Source organism: Pogoniulus pusillus, chromosome 21 (genome assembly GCF_015220805.1).
Source record: "Pogoniulus pusillus isolate bPogPus1 chromosome 21, bPogPus1.pri, whole genome shotgun sequence".
Lineage (NCBI taxonomy): Eukaryota > Metazoa > Chordata > Aves > Piciformes > Lybiidae > Pogoniulus > Pogoniulus pusillus.
In genome coordinates this window covers 20838463-20858171 of record NC_087284.1, presented here as the reverse complement: position 1 = coordinate 20858171, position 19709 = coordinate 20838463, and the positions used below count along the sequence as shown (strand labels likewise).

Below are 19709 nucleotides of genomic sequence, written 5' to 3'. Positions count from 1 at the left end.
TTAGATGAGATGAATGACAATGGCTCATTCCAACTTAGGATTCTGTGATCATACAATGCTATCTATTTATTTGAAATAGTAACAAAATAATGTAATGTGAATTATTGATCTGGCCTGTATAAAGTCATTAAGTAGTAGCACCCTACTTGTCATCTTCAGTGAGCTTTCTCTAGAAAAGGAGAAATGAAGAATGAGCAGAACAATGATTCCCTAGATGAGATTACACCAAACTACTGTTGTCCTTACTCTTTATTCAGGCAAAGTGCTAACTGAAAACAGTCTGTAAAAAGTAAGAACTTAAAGATCTGGTCAAGATCAAGACATGTGCTTGAGATTCTTTTTCTGGTCTTAGTCTTCACATCTATATTAGGCTCATTGCTGTCTGTCTTCATTAGCATTTTAGCACCAAAACCTAATACTACTTTCTTTAATTGGCTGTTTAGTAATCAAAAATTCACTTTTTCTTCTTCAGCTTTTATATGCATAGCTTACTTACAAAAGCATTGGTACTAACATAAATGGTTTACTTGCTTAAAAGGTCTGATGGAAGAGAGCTTTAAATCTTGCAGAAAAAAAAAACCAAAACCAACCCAAAAACCTTTTGTCCTGAAATCCTCTAATAATTTACAGGTAACTTATATGACAGCAAATTCATTGATGAAATAGATGAATCCATTACATACCATCAGATGTGTCTGTCTGCGGAGAATACCCCTCAGATAAGTTAAAGGTCCCATTATCGGTCCAAGATACTTCTGACACATCTGTGTCAGACACTGACAGCTCTTTGGCAGCAACTGCAGGACTAATCTACACATAAAAAAAAAGTCCCACACTTGGTATTCTTATATTGAAAAAAGAAACCACTACAGGAAGCAAATGCTCAGATAATTCAAAAGAAGCCTCTTGCATGCCACAGCAGTGTAATCACTTCCTATTTAATCTTGAGGCACTTGGTGCCATGGTCTAGTTGACTGGATAGGGTTGTGTGCTAGGTTGGACTGGATGAGCTTGGAGGTCACTTTCAACCTGGTTAATTCTATGATTCTATGATTTAATTGCAGAAACATGAAAATAATAGGAGCATACAATACTTAGAAGTGAAGCATCCCTTTTGTAATAACTGGAAGTTATTTATACAGTTATTTATACAGAGAGTAATATCCTACTGTAAAGAAATCCTGCAAATGCACAGTAAATGTAAAGAAATGCAGAAAGATGCATCAAAACCCAGCCCATTATCTACAAGACAGTCAAAACTAGCTAAGTAAAAAAAAATCTTTACAAAATTATCCAACAATATTATGTCAGCTACAAATGTATATCCCACTGGATATGAATTCTAAATTACAATTATATGATTGCTATTACTTGTTTTTTTCATAGTACAAAGACATTTTCAAAGCCATCATTGTCAAAGGTTCTATACACTACCGATCATATCCTGCATAAGAATTTCTGTATTAATTACTTTTAATCAACCTGTGTATTATACACTACTGATCAAATACTGCAGAGGCCCATGGGATGAGATTGAACAAGGCCAAGTGCAGGGTTCTGCACTTTGGCCACAACAACCCCAAGCAGCACTACAGGTTGGGGACAGAGTGGCTGAGAGCAGCCAGGAAGAAAGGGACCTGGCGGTACTGGTAGATAATAGGCTGAAGATGAGGCAGCAGTGTGCCCTGTGCCCAGGTGGCCAAGAGAGCCAATGGCATCCTGGCCTGCATCAGGAACAGTGTGGCCAGTAGGACAAGGGAGGTTATTCTGCCCCTGTACTCAACACTGCTCAGGCCACACCTTGAGTACTGTGTCCAGTTCTGGGCCCCTCAATTCAAGAGAGATGTTGAGGTGCTGGAAGGTGTCCAGAGAAGGGCGACAAAGCTGGTGAGGGGCCTGGAACACAAACCCTATGAGGAGAGGCTGAAGGAGCTGGGGTTGTCTAGCCTGGAGAAGAGGAGGCTCAGAGGTGACCTCATTGCTGTCTACAACTTCCTGAAGGGAGGTTGTAGCCAGGTGGGGTTGGTTTCTTCTGACAGACAACCAGCAACAGAACAAGAGGACACAGTCTCAAGTTGTGCCAGCGGAAGTATAGGCTGGATGTTAGGAGGAAGTTGTTGGCAGAGAGAGTGATTGGCATTGGAATGGGCTGCCCAGGGAGGTGGTGGAGTCACCATCCCTGGAGGTGTTGAAGCAAAGTCTGGATGAGGCACTTAGTGCCATGGTCTGGTTGATTGGCTAGGGCTGGGTGATAGGTTGGACTGGATGAGCTTGGAGGTCTCCTGGGCAGGTTAAAGTCTTTCACAGAAGAACAGAGATAGTAGTCTAGATAATCTCCATTATCTATATAGATTTTGAAAGCAAGATAGGGCTAACTGAAAAAAGTCACCTTAGGACACAGAGCTGATATGTCTAATTCACTGTCATCTTCTGTGGGCTTTGTTGCTGATGTTTCTGAAAGAAAAAAACATTATCCTACTATTGACAGTGGACTTCCAGGTTCAGTGTGTGTTCTCTGCCACACAGCTTGCACAGGACAGTAAACTTTCACCTGCTGATATAGTTTACAGTTTATGTAATATGCTACTAAGGTAAGGCTGACTAAGAGGCTAGATATTTATCAACATATATTGTGCAGCAGTGGGAGAGATAATGTTGCTTTCAAACACATTCCAAAAGATTTATTTACCTGTATTGTGCTTCCTTCAGAAGTCTCTGTTGCACACCAAAATGTTATCAGTCCTGGCAATATACATCTATCTTTTAAACTGCACTGCTGGTACAGTGCATGGTTGTAACAGGCATTGCAATCAGCCAGTACATTACTTTTATATGGGAATATGCAATTTTCTGGGTAAGTGCACGTAATTTCCATTTATAAACCACTTCTTTGCACACAGCTACCTTGCATTCACATTTATGTTCAACTATGCCTACAAAGCATCCTCTAAAGTCTGGTACAATGTTGCTTCTTATTGATGAAGAGAGACATAGATTTCACCTCCTCTCTCTGAGAATAGCCTCATGAATATTTTAAACGAATATAAGCTGAAAAATGTAGTCATATTATTCCTGGTTGCTCATTTTTGTAAGTTGCTATTTCCTCTCTTGTGCCACCACAAGGGTTTGTGAGCCCATGTGGTGAACCCAAGTGGGAATGCAAGGTAGGGAAATTGTCTGGGTTAAATTAGACTGAAGAGTGAGAAGCAACAAAGAATCTAATGACAACTGTTTCCCCAGAGCTGTCATATGAAATTTATGAAACAATATTCTGATCTCTCTCTGCCACTTGCACTTAAAAGTGGAACAAAGTAAGAAAAAGAACTTTTCAATGCATTATTTCCAGCAACTACTGCATTATATGTAAGAGAAGGGGAAAGGCAGATGGTTCCTCTCATTGTGCCTAGTAACAGCACACTGTATGATGAATGCTTATTAGAAATGCATGTTTTCAAGCAGGTATGAAATCTACTGATGTAACACTAACTAAAAAGGGTGGGCTACCTGCAAGTAATGTGCCCACACTACAAAGGTTTAATTACCAAAACTGTAGAGCACACAAAAAGCAAAGATAACATTGTTCACATAAATACTTTCTTGATTAGCTGTATTACCTAATAGCTAAAAGTTCCCAGTGTTATAAAGCTTTCAGACAAGACTGAAAATTCTGTTATGTACTTGTTTTCTGTTCTTGAGTGAGTCTCTCCTGGATAAGTTGGACTTATCTAAAGAGAGATAAGCATTGCATACTTGCAGCAAGTAGTTGTTTTATGAAAACCTAAGAGCAGTACATCTAATGAAGTGTGAAGTGAATCATCAGTCTTGCCTTATTTCCTTCCTCTTTTCCCCACCATATCCAGCTGTCTGACACTCTTTGCAAAGCTAAGAATGGTAGCCAAGTTCAAAGAAAGAAACACCTTTACAAACTAAACCAGCTGCAAGGTCAGTCTCTGCATACCAAAGAACAGTACTTGGGACTATGTTTAATTACTTACCAGATCTCTCTTTTCTCTTCTGGATGATGTATTCCACGACTCCAAAATCTAACTTTGTCAGAAGAGCCTTAATTTTGCTGCACACTTTCTGTCCAAATTCATTGCACTTAAGGAAGGGACATAAAAAGGCACACAATACTGTAACAAAAATGAAGACAGAGATAAAGTAACTTCTAAGAAGTTACAAAAGAAAGCTTAAACTATGCATTTGCATAACATTAATTGTACAAAATACAATTGGTTTTACATAAAGGCACTATCAAATGCCAATGTCAGACAAGCTATTCATGTCAAATCCAGAAAGTACCACTGTATTCATAGCAATGGACATCTTTTTTACTTGCAGGAAGGCACAATTTATGACCATTCTAACATTTATTCTTATATTGATTTAGTTTGATTTTGGTATCTGCCTGGGAAATATGACAATTCAGCGTTCTGCCAGAATCAGCAATACTTGTAAGCTGACTTCCATATGAAAACTGGTCAGAATCCACATGTGTATGCATGTATGTGTATTTACAGCAGAATCATAGAATGGTTTGTGTTGGAAGGGAGCTTTAAAGGTTATCTAGTCCAAACTCCCTGTTAAGAGTAAGTTCTTGCCAGAGAGAGTGATTGGCATTGGAATGGGCTGCCAGGGAGGTGGTGGAGTCACCATCCCTGGAGGTGTTGAAGCAAAGCCTGGATTAGGCACTTAGTGCCATGGTCTGGTTGATTGGCTAGGGCTGAGTGCTAGGTTGGACTGGATGATCTTGGAGGTCTCTTCCAACCTGGTTGATTCTATGATTCTATAACAGAAAATCTCTGCTCAAGTCTGCTGGACCTCTATGGGGCTGTCAATAAGCACATGGATAAAGGGAATCTAGTCAGCCTCATCTATTTGGATTTGGATCAAAAAGTCTTTTACAAGGTTCCACAACAAAGCTGTTTAATGTTTAGGGGGAAGTGTTGCTAGCATGGACACTGCTGACCAGCCATGCTGGGAACAATGCAGCACAGTGAAAATCCAGCAGAGGTGAGCTGGGGACTCTTCAGGCAGTAGAAGGCAGTGAGTAAACTCCCATGAAACACTTCAAGGGAATCAAGGGGAGGTCTCCTAAGAAAGTGGTTGATTCGATGACTCAACTAGATCAGGTTGCTCAGAGCCTGTCCTGTTACCCTCTCTGGGTAACCTGTGCCAGTGTTTCATCACCGACTGTAAAAGAATCTTCATCATTTTCTCCTGTCTGAATCTCCTTCTTGTAGTTTAAAACCATTACCTCTTGTCCTGTCCCAAAAGGTCCCACTAAAAAGTTTGTCTCCAGTCTTAACATTCTCCCTTTAAATACTGAAAGGCTGCAATTAGGTCTCCCTAGAGTTGTCTTTTCTCCACACTGAGCAACCCCAACTCTCAGCATTTCTTCATAGGAGAGCTGTTTCAGCCCTCTGATCATTTTGTGGCCCTCATCTGGACCAGTTCCAACAGATCCATGTCTTTCCTGTGTTGAGGGCTCCAGAGCTGGACACACTGCTCCAGGAGAAGTCTCACCAAAGTGGAGCAGAGGGGCAGAATCACCTCCCTGAACCTACTGGACACTCTTCTTTTGATGCAACTCAGAATACGATTGGCCTTCTGGGCTGCAAGTCGACATTGCTGGTTCATGTCCAGCTTGTCACCCACCAGTACCCTGAGGTGCTTCTCCACAGGGCTGCTCTCAACACCATTCTCCCCTAGCCTGTGTTGATACCAGGGGTTGTCTTGACCCAAGTGCAACTGGCCTTGATGAACCTCATGAGGACCACAAGGGCCCAGTTCTCAAACTTGCATAAAAACAAATAAGCACTCTCTAAACAGAGACCAAATAAGAAATAAAGCACATATGTAAACCAGGAAGGGACAAGAGACTATACTTACACAAGACATAAGAGAGGACAACTCCAGGAATGTAGCTTCCCAAGACAGTGAAAAATGTACAGATACTGCAGACTAGCAGGCAAAACTGGGAAAAACATCACAAAGTTGGCTGTTAGCACTCAAAGACCACTCCAATATTTCCATCATTGTGCAAAAGAAAATGGAAGGTTTAAAAAAGAAAATTCAGAAACATTTCAACACTTCTGGTGCAAACAAGCATCAAACCATTTGGGCTAATTAGGATGTACCCCCTCTTCCCTCATGAAAATATGCACTTTTTGTTCATTTACTGTAAAGTTTTAACAAACTCAGGGCTATTGCTAAAATTACTACAATTTACTTCACTTTCATTGCACCAAAAATCATTAAGCAGTCAATATGCAGGAAAAACCAAGATCAGTAACTGCAATAGTGCAAGGCATACTTGTAGCATGCTTACAAAAGCAAAAGAAATCCCTTCAGTACAGTTCTCTCCACTGTGGTATTGGTTCATGGAACTGTTTTCTCTTGTATGCCACAAGCATTCACGTGGTGCTTGTTGGCCTCTCTATCGTTCTTGTTAATGGCAAGACTGAGCTGCACCTTCAATACAAAACTTGGTTTGGTTTCTGCTGTGATGGACATCTAGAGTGCATCTTTCAGAACTGCAGTGTTGAGAACAGAACTGATCTGCTCAAAGTTCACAGAAAGAATTGTGCTAGTTTGAAACTAGCTGGGATATTTTGGTGAGAAGAAGCTGTGAAAAGGAAACAACTGTGATGTCTGCTTCACTCATAGGCTTGCTGAGATGTATAAGAACAAGAACACAAACATAGATAACAGAGTTTGCTCTCTGGCTTTGGGCTGCACTTCTCTCTCTCTAACCTGCCACCTGTGTGACTAATCCTTCTGCTTCCTAAGACCCCTAGCCAATTCTCCTAACTCACCTTGAATGTAAGGGAAAGTCTGAGATAAGGTAGAGGGGTGGAAGGGAGGTGGAAAGGTGTTTGGGAGCCCCTCCTGGGGACTCTGGTGCCTGTATTACTTTTTAACTTGTCTATTTCTGGCTACAGCTGTATAGATTGTAAATACCTGCTTGTATATTGTGCTAAGCTGTAAACACAGCTTCACTCTTTAATTTCCAGCCACTGAGTCTAGTCTGGATGATTTTAGTAAGTGTGTGGGGGGGCGAGTAACACCCAAACCATCACAAGAATCCATTTGCTTTTGGAGCTGCATAGCAATAAAATCATTAACTGGAAGAAATTTTGCACATGGCACCAGTGCTTAATTTGCTTGTAATTACAGCAGCAGAATAATTGCATGGCTTAGAGATTGAGGTCAGGAAAACATGCTCTCAAAATTAGCTTTTCTAAAGCAGTACTAGATAGATCTCAGCATACAGCTATTGCATGACAACACTATGGGCTTGTGTACACTGATACAGCATCTCCTTACCTTAACATACACCTGCTTCTTTTAATAATAACATCTTTACCCTAAACATACAAGGGGGTTGTATTTCTTTATCTTAAAATCATTTATTCACCTTTGAAATGTGTTTCACACTGGCACTCATCTGTATTTTCATTCTAAACTCCTAATATTTGAATGTGGTACCACGTAGAATCAACCAGGTTGGAAGAGACCTCCAAGATCATCCAGTCCAACCTAGCACCCAGCCCTAGCCAGTTAACTAGACCATGGCACCAAGTGCCTCATCCAGGCTTTTCTTGAAGTGGTGGTTTATGTGCAAGGTGACAGATGAACAGGGCAGTTTCCATGCTGAAGGAACAGCTCACAGGCACCATTGCTGCTTCTGTCAAATGAACTATATTGAGATGGATGTGTTTCTCCTGTGTGAGGTAAGTAAAGCCTCTGTAACTTAGAGTACAGGCCTTTAGATTACTGACATACTTTTTATTTACTAACTTGACATACTTTCTATTTACTAACTTGACAGACTTTTTATTGACTAACTTTGAACAGCCTATTTCCAGGAAAGAACCTGAGCTCAAACTTAATTGGGATCAAAAGAGGAGAAAAAGCCTCCTAATCTCCTTTTACATTGTATTTAGATATACAAATATAAAAATGAAATCTGCTGTTACCAGGACATACTTCCATATTATTTATATTTTTCCTTGAAGTAGAAAACTGCTTCACTTTAGGCTAGAACTACATGATAGTCCTCCTCTGTGGAACAAAGAATCCTTATTCTTGCTTGCCTCTTCATGAATCATAGAATCAACCAGGTTGGAAGAGACCTCCAAGATCAGCCAGTCCAACCTAGCACCCAGCCCTAGCCAGTCAACCAGACCATGGCACTAAGTGCCTCAGCCAGGCTTTTCCTGAACACCTCCAGGGATGGTGACTCCACCACCTCCCTGGGCAGCCTCCAGAAACAAACAAACAAAAACCCAAACCACAACTGTATCTGTGTAAAATACAAGGAATTCTCTTGTATCATTGTGATGGTTTGGGTGTTCCCTACCCCCCCACACTTTGGAAATCACCCAGACTAGACTCAGCTGGCTCTGGAAATATGAATGAAGCTTATATTTACAGCTAGCACAACATACAAGCAGATATTTACAGTATATACAGTTATAGACAGAAATATACAAGGTAAAAGGTAATACAGAAACACAACAGCCCTCCCAGAAACCTGAGTCCCCAGGAGGGGCTCTCAGCCACCCCTGCACCTTCTCCCTACCCCTCTCAACCTTACCCCAGTCTCAAGGAAGAATGGAGGTTTGGCCAGGGGGTTAGGAAGCACAGTGGATTAATCAGAGAAACAGCAGAGAGGCTAGAGAGAGAGATGCAGCTTGGAGCTCCCCAGCAGAAGGGCCTTATCTATGATTGGATTCTTCTTTTTATACATCTCAGCAAGCCTATGAGTGAGGTTGACATCAGCCTTGTTTTCCTTTCACAGCCTGCAATCTAGTTCTTCTCACCAAAACATTCTAGCCTGCTTCAAGCTAGCACAATCATGCAGTACTTGTGCAGCTATTCTAGAAAATGACAGGTCTTTGGAGTGGTAAAAAAAAAGGGTATTTAGGCATGGGATAATTTTCCTGCTTTTCCAAGTTTTTATTAAAGTGTGCTGTATTAAATTTCCTTTCCTTGGAATGATTGGTGAGGTTCAAGCACCCGTAAGGTGGGGGACTGTACTGCTACAAACTTTACTGACAGTAGTTTTGCTTCTTGATGACCTACACAGTAAACATTTAGCAGAAACTCATAAATGAATGTATCATAATGGATATTTTATTTTTCTTTCCTTTGCTTGCTTAAAACAAAAAATCTCTTTCACCTTTTTAGTGAACAATATTGAACTGTTAAAATTTACTCAGGAGTGCTTACCTTGCCAGGGTTCTGTTCCTTGAAGTGGGACATTTCTTGAAGAAACACAAATAAATTCATAAGTGTTTCTGAAATGCACTGATTTATCCTGGGTCTGTAGTCTTGCCTGGAATCGATGATATTCCAGCTGAGTAAAACAAACAAAAAGACCCAACAAGTTTGGTTACAGCTTGTAATAAAGTTGAAATTGATTGAAAACATGAGGTTGTAAAGTTATAGCCTCAGCAATCCAATGGCTGCTGCTATTCTACAGAAATCCGTGCTTGATTCCATATATTCTACACAGGGCTCATCTGATGACTCTTAACAACAACAAACCAAACAAGAAAAGTCTGCTAAGTAGTAGCAATTCTCAGTCTGTGAAAGCAATGACAGAAGAAGTTACTGCTCATTCATTCTGGTCATGTGAAAACACTAAGTTCAAGGCACAGATGTCATCTAAACTAAGCAACTGAATCCCAAACTTGGTTTAGTATTAGTCTTTCTTAAAAAATACAGCATACTTTTCATTGCCACAGGATGACCATACATTAATTTAATACTTATGATACTTTTGCTTTTTCTGCAGGCTATGGTGATCCATAGCAGAGGCTCATCTACCTTAAAAGTAATGGATTTATCATGAAGTCACAGAATCACAGCATTGAGCATGTTGGAAGAGACCTCTAGGATCACTGAGTCCAACCTATCACCTAACCCTTCTAACTAACTACCCATGGCACTGAGTGCTGATGTCAAACCACACCGAATCATAGAATCAGCCAGGTTGGAAGAGACCTCCAAGATCATCCAGTCCAACCTAGCACCCAGCCCTAGCCACTCAACTAGACCATGGCACTAGGTGCCTCATTCAGTCTTGTCTTGAACACCTCCAGGGATGGCAACTCCACCACCTCCCTGGGCAGCCCATTCCAATGCCAATCACTCTCTCTGTGAAGAGCTTCCTCCTAACATCCAGCCTAGACCTCCCCTGGCACAGCTTGAGACTGTGTCTCCTTGTTCTGTTGCTGGTTGCCTGGCAGAAGAGACCAACCCCCACCTGGCTACAGCCTCCTTTCAGGTAGTTGTAGACAGCAATGTCTATTTCTTTTCCAAAAATCCTAATAAAAACAATAATTCAGTTATCTAATACATGTCACTTCTATTTTACTATGACAAAAAGGAGAAAGCAAACTCTGAATTCTAAATCCAATGTCTCAGCAAAAAGAATATCAAACCTAAATTCTCCTTAAAATCTTTGACATTCCAGCCAAATCCAGACCACATGCCTGACATCCATTTCAGCAAAGTCTAAAGCCACTTTTCCTTACAAGCATAAACTCTTGCTCTACCTCTCCTAAACACACTGGATAAGAGGACTTGAGGTTTATGTTGCTGTGGTGTAACTGCTGCTCACATTTAAATGTGTGGATTTTTACACACTTGCATTAAGCCAGGAGTAAGCAGGCTTCCCCCACATACATGATACCATTTGTTTTCTACATAGGAATGTTACATACCTTCTGCTGCATTGCAGATAGAATCATAGAGAAGCTTGAAAGCAGCTTTCCTAACAGAATAGAGGTTAACCACCTTCTGTTTTCAGATGCATAGAATCAACCAGGTTGGAAGAGACCTCCAAGATCATCCAGTCCAATCTATCATCTGTGCTTCATCTGCTGTTGCTAGTAGTGCTTATCACCTCACTTCAACGGATTAATGCTATGATGTGGCTGTGCTGGTTATTGGCATGAGGTAGTTACTCCACTAGCCACTTGGTGTAGATATGATCCACCCAATTGGGGCAGGTCTTGTCTATAGTGGTGCAGGTTTTACATAGTCTCTGCACCTTCATTTTTATGGAACTCATAACAAATTATGGTAAAAAATGTCTTCTTAAAGATAGGTGGAGAAGCCTCATCTGTCTTTATGCCTGTATTTAATCACTATACAGCAACTTCGCCACAAGGTGGTGACACAGCAACACTTAATTGGGAGCAAGGTCTGGGAGCCATTTCATACAGAACAATGCAAACATGAGGGATTCACAGTCAAACTACTGCATGCATACTACAGCACAGAGCATGACTAAAAGAAAAACTCATATTTCAGCCATGATATGTAGATGTTTCAAGTTCAAAACTCAAATCATTGCCCTATTCCAACTTTCTTGTAGTACAGGATTTTCAGCATTTGGAGTGTTGTAGTAGTGTGTAGTTTGATTTCCCCTTACACTAAAAAACATTCAGCATGAGAGGTTTTTCTCCCACTCTTCAAGGCTGAAAAACCCCTGTAATTTAAAGTAACACACCTGAAATCTGTAGGTTGAGAGTCCCATACCTTGAACTAGGTGACAGAAAAAATGCAACATGCTATCCAGCCATGCAGGGCACTGCATGCAGGTGTTTGCCTCTGAAGGTGGGTATAAATAAAAGCATTTAATAACCCATGGAGAGCACTGCAGGAAGCCAGCTGCAGGGATTAGCAATGTTACACAGCACTTTTTGTCTGCCTCCTATCCATAACAGCAATTTCAATTTCCACCTTCTCTAATAATTAGAGGCTTGGGAAAAGTAATATACTAGAGGTTTGTTTTATGGTAACTGTAACTCTTACAGATAGGCTACCCTCCCTAAAAAAACACTCACTTCCACCTTTTGCAAACCATTCTACAGCATTAATGTGTATTTTAAGACCAACCTGCTCATTCTAGTGTTGAGAACTACTATTATGACAGTATTCTGAATTGCTAAACTTCTTTTACAGTCCTTACTCCTAGCCTTTATTTTAAATTGCTGATTGCAGAGAGGAACATTGTGGAAACACAAAGAGAAAATGGATATGCCTGGTGTCTGCTATAGGGCAGTTGTAGACAGTTGGCTTAATAACTTCAAGTTAATAGGAAAATAAGGGTAGGAAAAAGATGAAAGAATAAACTATAATAATATGCAAACTGTTTTCAGATATGCTAACCACCAATATAGATTTGAGAGGCAGAGGTACAACAAGGCACACTGGGATAACTAAGGACAATGTAAAACAGACAATGCAAACGACACAGAAAAATGGCACAATTGCAGGAAAGGCTCTCTGGAGTTGCTTCTCTTGCTTGTAAATAATGCTTCCTTTTGCCAATTGAAAAGATGCTGCAAGTATGAGCAACACTGAAGACAAAATGTATTGCTAGATGCTTTGGTCCTGTGGTCCACATATGATGCATTGACAAAGCAAGAAGAGTGGATGGTAGAGGTGGTTTGCTTCAAAACACTGCAAACCTACTATTAAGTTTGCTCTGTAAAAAAATACTTAGTAGCTTCTTGCAGGCCACATGAAATCACAAGACACCTCTGTTACTTCTACTATAGCCACACTTTTCTCTTTTCCAGTGCACACCTTGAAGCCTTATTCTGATCTTACACAACTAGAGGTATAAGAAAGGCAGTTTGCTGATCTTCAGTGTAATAATCAGATGCACATGCTGCATCTTCCTGTCACTCCTCCAAGAAACTGCCAACCCTGATAACATCTGTCCCTCTATCCCTTTGCTTCAGAGGCCACTTGAGCAGATGCCAGAGGGCTGGAACCAGTGGGATCCTGGTGAAGAGGGAGCAAGAAAGGAAGGGAGTACAACCTATAGCTGTGTCTCTGTACACAAAGATAGATGAGTACTCTAGACTAGATATTTTTTCAATGATCACATTTAAAGTCAAAACAGGAAAAAATAAAGATATGTGATGTAGATGTTGAATGTGGAGTGCATGACTGTGACATGGCAACAAAGAACACAAAAATCTACTTCAGTGTAACATTAGTGGAGTTGAGTTACTTACACTGCCTTAATAAATTGCTTAGATGTGAACTCTAAACAGCTTTTGGGATTGCTCTCCAAGTGTTCTTCTGTGGATGTAAGCAGCCAGCTCTCACTGAACACCTTCAAAGTTTTTTGTGCATAATTTAGAAAGAAGAAAGTTTTATGCTCCCATCATTTATCCTGAGTTTGATATAAAGTACTATACTTCTATTTTTAAGCTAGTGTCAGTAAGGTTGAAGGTTTTAAGAGAGAACATGAAATTACTCATAGCCTTCTGACTACCTACTGCATCATTTCTAATACTGACCAAATACATACACTGTATCACAGAATCACAGGCTCACAGATGTTAGGGGTTGGAAGGGACCCAGGGAGATCATCGAGTCCAACCCCCCTGCTGGAGCAGGACAATACTACCTAACACAGATCACAGAAGAACACGTCCAGACAGGACTTGAAAGTCTTCAGAGGAGACCCCATAAGCTCTCTGGGGAGCCTGTTCCAGTGCTCTGGGACCCTTACAGTAAAGAAGTTGCCCCTTGTGTTGAGGCAGAACCTCTTTTACTGCAGCTTACACCTATTGCTCCTTGTCCTATCCCAGGCAGCAGTGAGCAGAGGCTGTCTCTCCCCTCCTGGCAGCCCTCAGATACTTATAAACATTTATCAAATCCCCTCTCAGTCTTCTTTCCTCCAGACTAAAAAGCCCCAGGTCCCTCAGACTCTCCTCATAATCCATGCCCTCCAGTCCCCTAATCATCCTCATAGTCCTCTGCTGGACCCTCTCCAGCAGATCCCTGTTCCTCTTAAACTGGGGAGCCCAAAAGTGAACACAGTATTCAAGATGAGGTCTCAGCAGCGCAGAGTAGAGGGGGAGGAGAACCTCCCTTGATCTGCTGGCCACACTCTTCCTAATACACCCCAAGATCCCACTGTCCTTCCTGGCCACAAGGGCACATTGCTGTGCCATAGTTAATTTGTTATCCACCAGGACCCCCATGTCCCTCTCCACAGGGCTGCTTTCCAGCAGATCACCTCCCAGCCTGTACTGGTGCAGTTCATTATTCCTCCCCAGTAGCAGTTACCTAGTAGCAGCGAACAAAAAACCTCACCATAACACTCTCTCCCACCCCAGATGCTTCAACCCATCACAGTCACAAACTCTGGCCAGAACAGTCAGTGGCATTACATTCTCTAAAATTGACTGATGGTGTCATGCTCTCAGTTTGTATCTTGACAACTGTTCAAGCAAAGCCCTGTCACATTTCTCTCAGAAAGGTCAGCAGCTCTCATCTTACAGGTTTAAAGATCTCTTCGTGATGTGCTGGGGTTTTTTTAAGTTATGTGTACAGTTCTATAGGCATCTTCACGTAGATACACTCCTGAGAGTGACACACTACACCCTGGTGTGGTGGATCTGAAGGACTGTGCCTACAAAAACAAAGAGTTAGCAATTAGAGAGCTTCTGAACTTTCTTCATTTCCCAACCGTGACCACACATACTGGAAACCTGTGCAGACTCTGTAATTTTAAGGGCAAATTAGTGTAGTAATTTAAGGCTTACTGGAAAATTCCAGTAAGAGAAACTGGGACTTTCCTGAAGGTTCAGAGAAGAATGTAAATAAAGCAGAGCATTGGATGTAAAAGAACAATAATGACCAAGTCTGCCTCACTCGTTGTTTGCTGAGAGGGAATGACTGGCATTGCATAGACAATTCTCTCTTGGCTTTTGGGCTCTGGCTCTGTTGCTGTGACTTCTTCACACCATGTACTAACCTTTCCCTGGTACCACGTGAGGCCTTGCTGGTTTGCTGGCTAAGGGGAGAGAAGAAGGTGGCATTGGCCCCTTCTGGGCTTTCTTTGTCTGGGGGGGCATGAATTGGATTTCTGTATTACTTCTACATTGTGGATAATTGTATATAATTGTAACTACAAGTAAATATACTTTGTTTATATGCTTGCTGTAAAATACAGTTTTATCTTACTTCCAGACCTTCTGAGCTAGTGAGCTAGTTTGAAGTGAATCTGGGTGATTCCCATAGTGGGGGGGGGGGGAGGTAACACCCAAACCATCACAGCTAGTCTGGTGATTTCAGCTTTATTTGGGGGGGTAATTTCTCAACCTGACACACTTAGAATGTACTAGTCTAGGTGGAAGAGCTTCAAGTTACATTCCCAAAGATATATAAATCAAAATAAAGGTAATAGAGCTATTTCATGGTCATTTATAAAGTACCATCCAGAGCTTATAGAATGATGCAGCTGTAAGGGATGAGGATTGCTAAGGGCAAAGGTCCTGGGTAACCAGAAGTTAAGTATGAAACTTGAACAAATGAAATCAAGTCTGTTAACTGTTAATAAAACCTGTTTAAGAAAGCTTACCTCTTCAGAACTTTCACAGGTCTCTCCTGCAAGGAGAGGAATCATCACAGTGCACAATGGAATCATAGAATCAGCCAGGCTGGAAGAGACCTCCAAGATCATCCAGTCCAACAAAGCACACAGCCCTATCCAGTCAACCAGACCATGGCACTAAGTGCCCCATCCAGGCTTTTCTTCAACACCTCCAGGGATGGTGACTCCGCCACCTCCCTGGGCAGCCCATTCCAATGCCAATCACTCTCTCTGCCAACAACTTCCTCCTAACATCCAGCCTAGACCTCCCCCGGCACAACTTGAGGCTGTGTCCCCTTGTTCTGTTGCTGGTTGCCTGGGAGAAGAGACCAACCCCACCTGGCTACAGCCTCCCTTCAGGTAGTTGTAGACAGCAATGAGGTCACCCCTGAGCCTCCTCTTCTCCAGGCTGCCCACCTCCAGCTCCCTCAGCCTCTCCTCATAGGGTTTGTGTTCCAGGAGTGAGTATAAGGATGACCTTTCTTGGAAAAAAAAAAACATTTTGTACTTGAAGTGCTATGCCAAAAATGTATTCTGAAATATGTCTTCTAACTTACTCAAGGACAGAGGTAAGAGATACCAAAAGCCATTTAGATAATGTTTGTGGGAAAAAAAACCATCATAAACGTTTTTCTTTCATTTAAATTTCAGGTGACCACATACTCAAAATGAGAATAATCATCCCTCTATCTCTAAAACACAAAACAGTGGAAAAACTACATTTTAAGGTTAAGCATATTAAAATGCCAATAGCAAACCCTCTAGAATCTGCTGTAGAACTGTGTGGTAGAAAACAATGCAATACTGATTAGCCTTATCACAGTGCAGTTGGACAAACTGGTGAATGTTATGTGCCCTCCATTTAAAGACATAATAGCAAGCACCACTGGGCCCACAGCATAGCATCCTAACAACCTATGTGGCTAATTTAAAAGGTGATTATGTAGAACTGTGCTTTATTCTGTGCCACTTCTGCATGCTATGCAATCATTAAATACACTAAAACAATTATATTTGTGTCATGTGGCTATGACCAAGTCAACAGGACTTCAATTTAAACGAATCACTGGGACATCATCATCACCAGGAATCCTGCTTGCTTCAAAGAGTTCACAAAATGATTCTGCATCACCAAAAGGAGGAGGAACCCAGTAAGCATCCACAAATACACTTCATTCTTTAAGGAGAATCTTCATCTGCAACCTTTTACTACAAACTCCACAAAACTTCCCTAATAGAAAACTCCCCAGCTTGTAGATACTTATATGCACTTCATTTCCCACTGCTAATCTATAGGTGCTCCACAGGTTTAGACTTTCACTCACATGTAACACTGTGGCAAACATGCTGTAAACAGTCACGTTTGATATCCCTTCAATGTTAAAGCTTGAGCACACTTAGAATAGCCTGGAGAAGAGGAGGCTCAGGGGGGACTTCATTGCTGTCTACAAATACCTGAAGGGAGGTTGTAGCCAGGTGGGGTTGGTCTCTTCTGCCAGGCAACCAGCAACAGAACAAGGGGACACAGTCTCAAGTTGTGCTGGAGGAGGTCTAGGCTGGATGTTAGGAGGAAGTTCTTCCCAGAGAGAGTGATTGGCATTGGAATGGGCTGCCCAGGGAGGTGGTGGAGTCACCGTCCCTGGAGGTGTTCAAGCAAAGCCTGGCTGGGGCACTTAGTGCCATGGTCTAGTTGACTGGATAGGGCTGGGTGCTAGGCTGGACTGAATGATCTTGGAGATCTCTTCTAACCTGGCTGATTCTATGACTTTATGATGATTCTCTAGTCAGTCATCTTAGTAAGGAGATGCATTGTCTTTCTTTAGCTCATCAAATGGGTTAACTCCAAATTTTGAAAGTGATTCCAGTGCACAAGTTCCTCAACAGAGAGACACACAGAATATGTTGGCACTTTTTGCTGAAATAAAATATACTCCAACAAAATTTGAGGCACTTCATTGTCCAACTTCTCTAGACAGACTCTTGTAAGTAAACTGATAGGTCAGATCTCAGGGGAAACCCTTCCTCTGCTCTGTACTACTCTTGCCCAGATCCTCTGACAAGAACACTAACTACTCCAGCTGGAGGTCATTCAACACATGAAATGTGATCTGATAGTCAAGTGCTATTACTCCAAAGTCATGACTTGGTCATAAGTATAGCTTTTTCTTAATGTGCCACATAAATACTGTCATAGACTTGCTTTCTGTTTAGCAAAAACTACACTGCTGTTGTTGTCTTTTTACCAAGACAACAGCTAGGATGTTCCAGGTCAGCTTCATACTTGCAATACACTATTTTTTGCTCAGAAGAGTAAGGAAGCCTTGTTTCATTTCTATCAACAGGAACATAAAGTTCTGTTTGCAGAACCTTAAACAGCTCTGTCCAGCTGTAGGAAGCAATTCTTTCACGTTATTTTTTGTCACACATAAAGACAATTCTTACAAACCCTTTTCACAAAACCAATTAATATTCCTTCTTCAGCCTCCACATTCTTCGACAGAATCACAGAATCAAGCAGGTTGGAAGAGACCTCCAAGATGACCCAGTCCAACCTAGCACCCAGCCCTATCCAGTCAACCAGACCATGGCACTAAGTGCCTCAGCCAGGCTTTGCTTGAACACCTCCAGGCACAGCGACTCCACCACCTCCCTGGGCAGCCCATTCCAATGCCAATCACTCTCTCTGGGAAGAACTTCCTCCTAACATCCAGCCTAGACTTCCCACGGCAGAACTTGAGACTGTGTCTCCTTGTTCTGTTGCTGATTGCTAAACTGTTTTCAATCCTTTATCTTTAAGCACATCTTTCTTGACTGTTCAGGATCATGTGACAAAACAAACACAAAAGAAGATACTGTTGGTACCTATTCTTCATAGCTTTTTTACTAGCTTTACTAAGAAGTACTTGAGCATATGTACCTTTGCTTCTTAGACATTTAAATGGACAGTATGACTAACAAACTATTGACCAATGCTGCATATTTAACTATGATGTTACAACCTTCATGAAATACACCTGTGATGCAATATTACATACTTGTTGAAGTAGGACATGAACTTCAGAGTGGACAGGATGTGAGAACTATTTGTTTGCATCCGAGAAGGAGCTACAAGGAAAACACTGTGCTGGAACCCATTTGTGTACAAAGCTCATTCTGCAGCTTCTACAGAAATGCCACTGCCCTCCCTTTTAAACATAGAAAGCAGTAGTTTGGATTCAGCATGCCCTAAAATGATCCCCTTATATTTCTATTACTATCTCTTCTAGTGCAATTCTAAAATGAATTGCTTCTGTACAGTTCCTTCCCATATTTTTCCAGTATAGGTCCCATAGCATCTCCTTCTGGTGATTAAAATGGACCAACATCTTGTTAAAACTTCAGTGGGAATGCTCTCCATTTGTATCTGATTTGTTAGCACCATGAAGGCCAAAAGTCAAATTAATTTCAGGAAAAAAAATTGCAATCTTTGGACTAAACTGTTCTCAACCTTTTTTGTTTGCTGTAAGCCTACAAACAGCTGAGGACTTAACATGAGGGTCAGTTAATTCAATGGTAGTTTCAGAAATTACAGACAGGAGAGCAAACCTATTATTATGCCTTTTCAGAAACATTCATCCCTTCTTGTTTAAGAAAAAAAACACAAGCAAAATAAACAACTTTGGTTGATAGAAACCTGAAGTCTAAGAGGTTTAGGTTTAGCATTACATCTGTTTAACTCCCAATGCCAGCTACAATCCTCCACAGAGAAAGTACTGTGAATGAAAGAAGTACAATGCTGCAAAGCATCTGCATTTTGCACAACATTTGCATCCTTTTACACATTTGCAAACCTTACTGCCTTTAAAAAAGATTTTCCAAATCATGAAGCATATTCTTTATAAATTTGATTTAAAAAATATTGTGACCTGAAATGTGTCATCTGCTTTTGCTCTTTTCCTGCATTAAAAACCATACAATTTAAAAAATTGAAGAACCTGCTAAACATTTCTTAATGAACAGCAATTAATCCTGGCCTAGATCAGGAACAGTGTGGCCAGTAGGATGAGGGAGGTTATTCTGCCCCTGTACTCAACGCTGGTCAGGCCACACCTTGAGTACTGTGTCCAGTTCTGGGCTCCTCAATTCAAGAGAGATGTTGAGGTACTGGAACGTGTCCAGAGAAGGGCAAAAAAGCTGGTGAGGGGCCTGGAGCACACACCCTGTGAGAAGAGGCTGAGGGAGCTGGGAGTGTGCAGCCTGGAGAAGAGGAGGCTCAGGGCAGAGCTCATTGCTGTCTACAACTACCTGAAGG

General features: G+C 41.4%; 1 protein-coding gene across 1 annotated transcript in view; it reads right to left on the bottom strand.

Moving 5' to 3' along the window:
• The window catches only part of RETREG1 (reticulophagy regulator 1), a 55587-nt gene that overhangs the window by 4868 nt on the left and 31010 nt on the right, over positions 1 to 19709 (bottom strand). Inside the window, exons 4-8 of the mRNA XM_064161194.1 lie at positions 9238 to 9364; positions 5893 to 5977; positions 3996 to 4133; positions 2390 to 2454; positions 684 to 810 (exon numbers count right to left, since the gene is read on the bottom strand). Coding sequence (XP_064017264.1) covers positions 684 to 810; positions 2390 to 2454; positions 3996 to 4133; positions 5893 to 5977; positions 9238 to 9364 — 542 coding nt within the window. The remainder of the gene's footprint in view (positions 1 to 683; positions 811 to 2389; positions 2455 to 3995; positions 4134 to 5892; positions 5978 to 9237; positions 9365 to 19709) is intronic.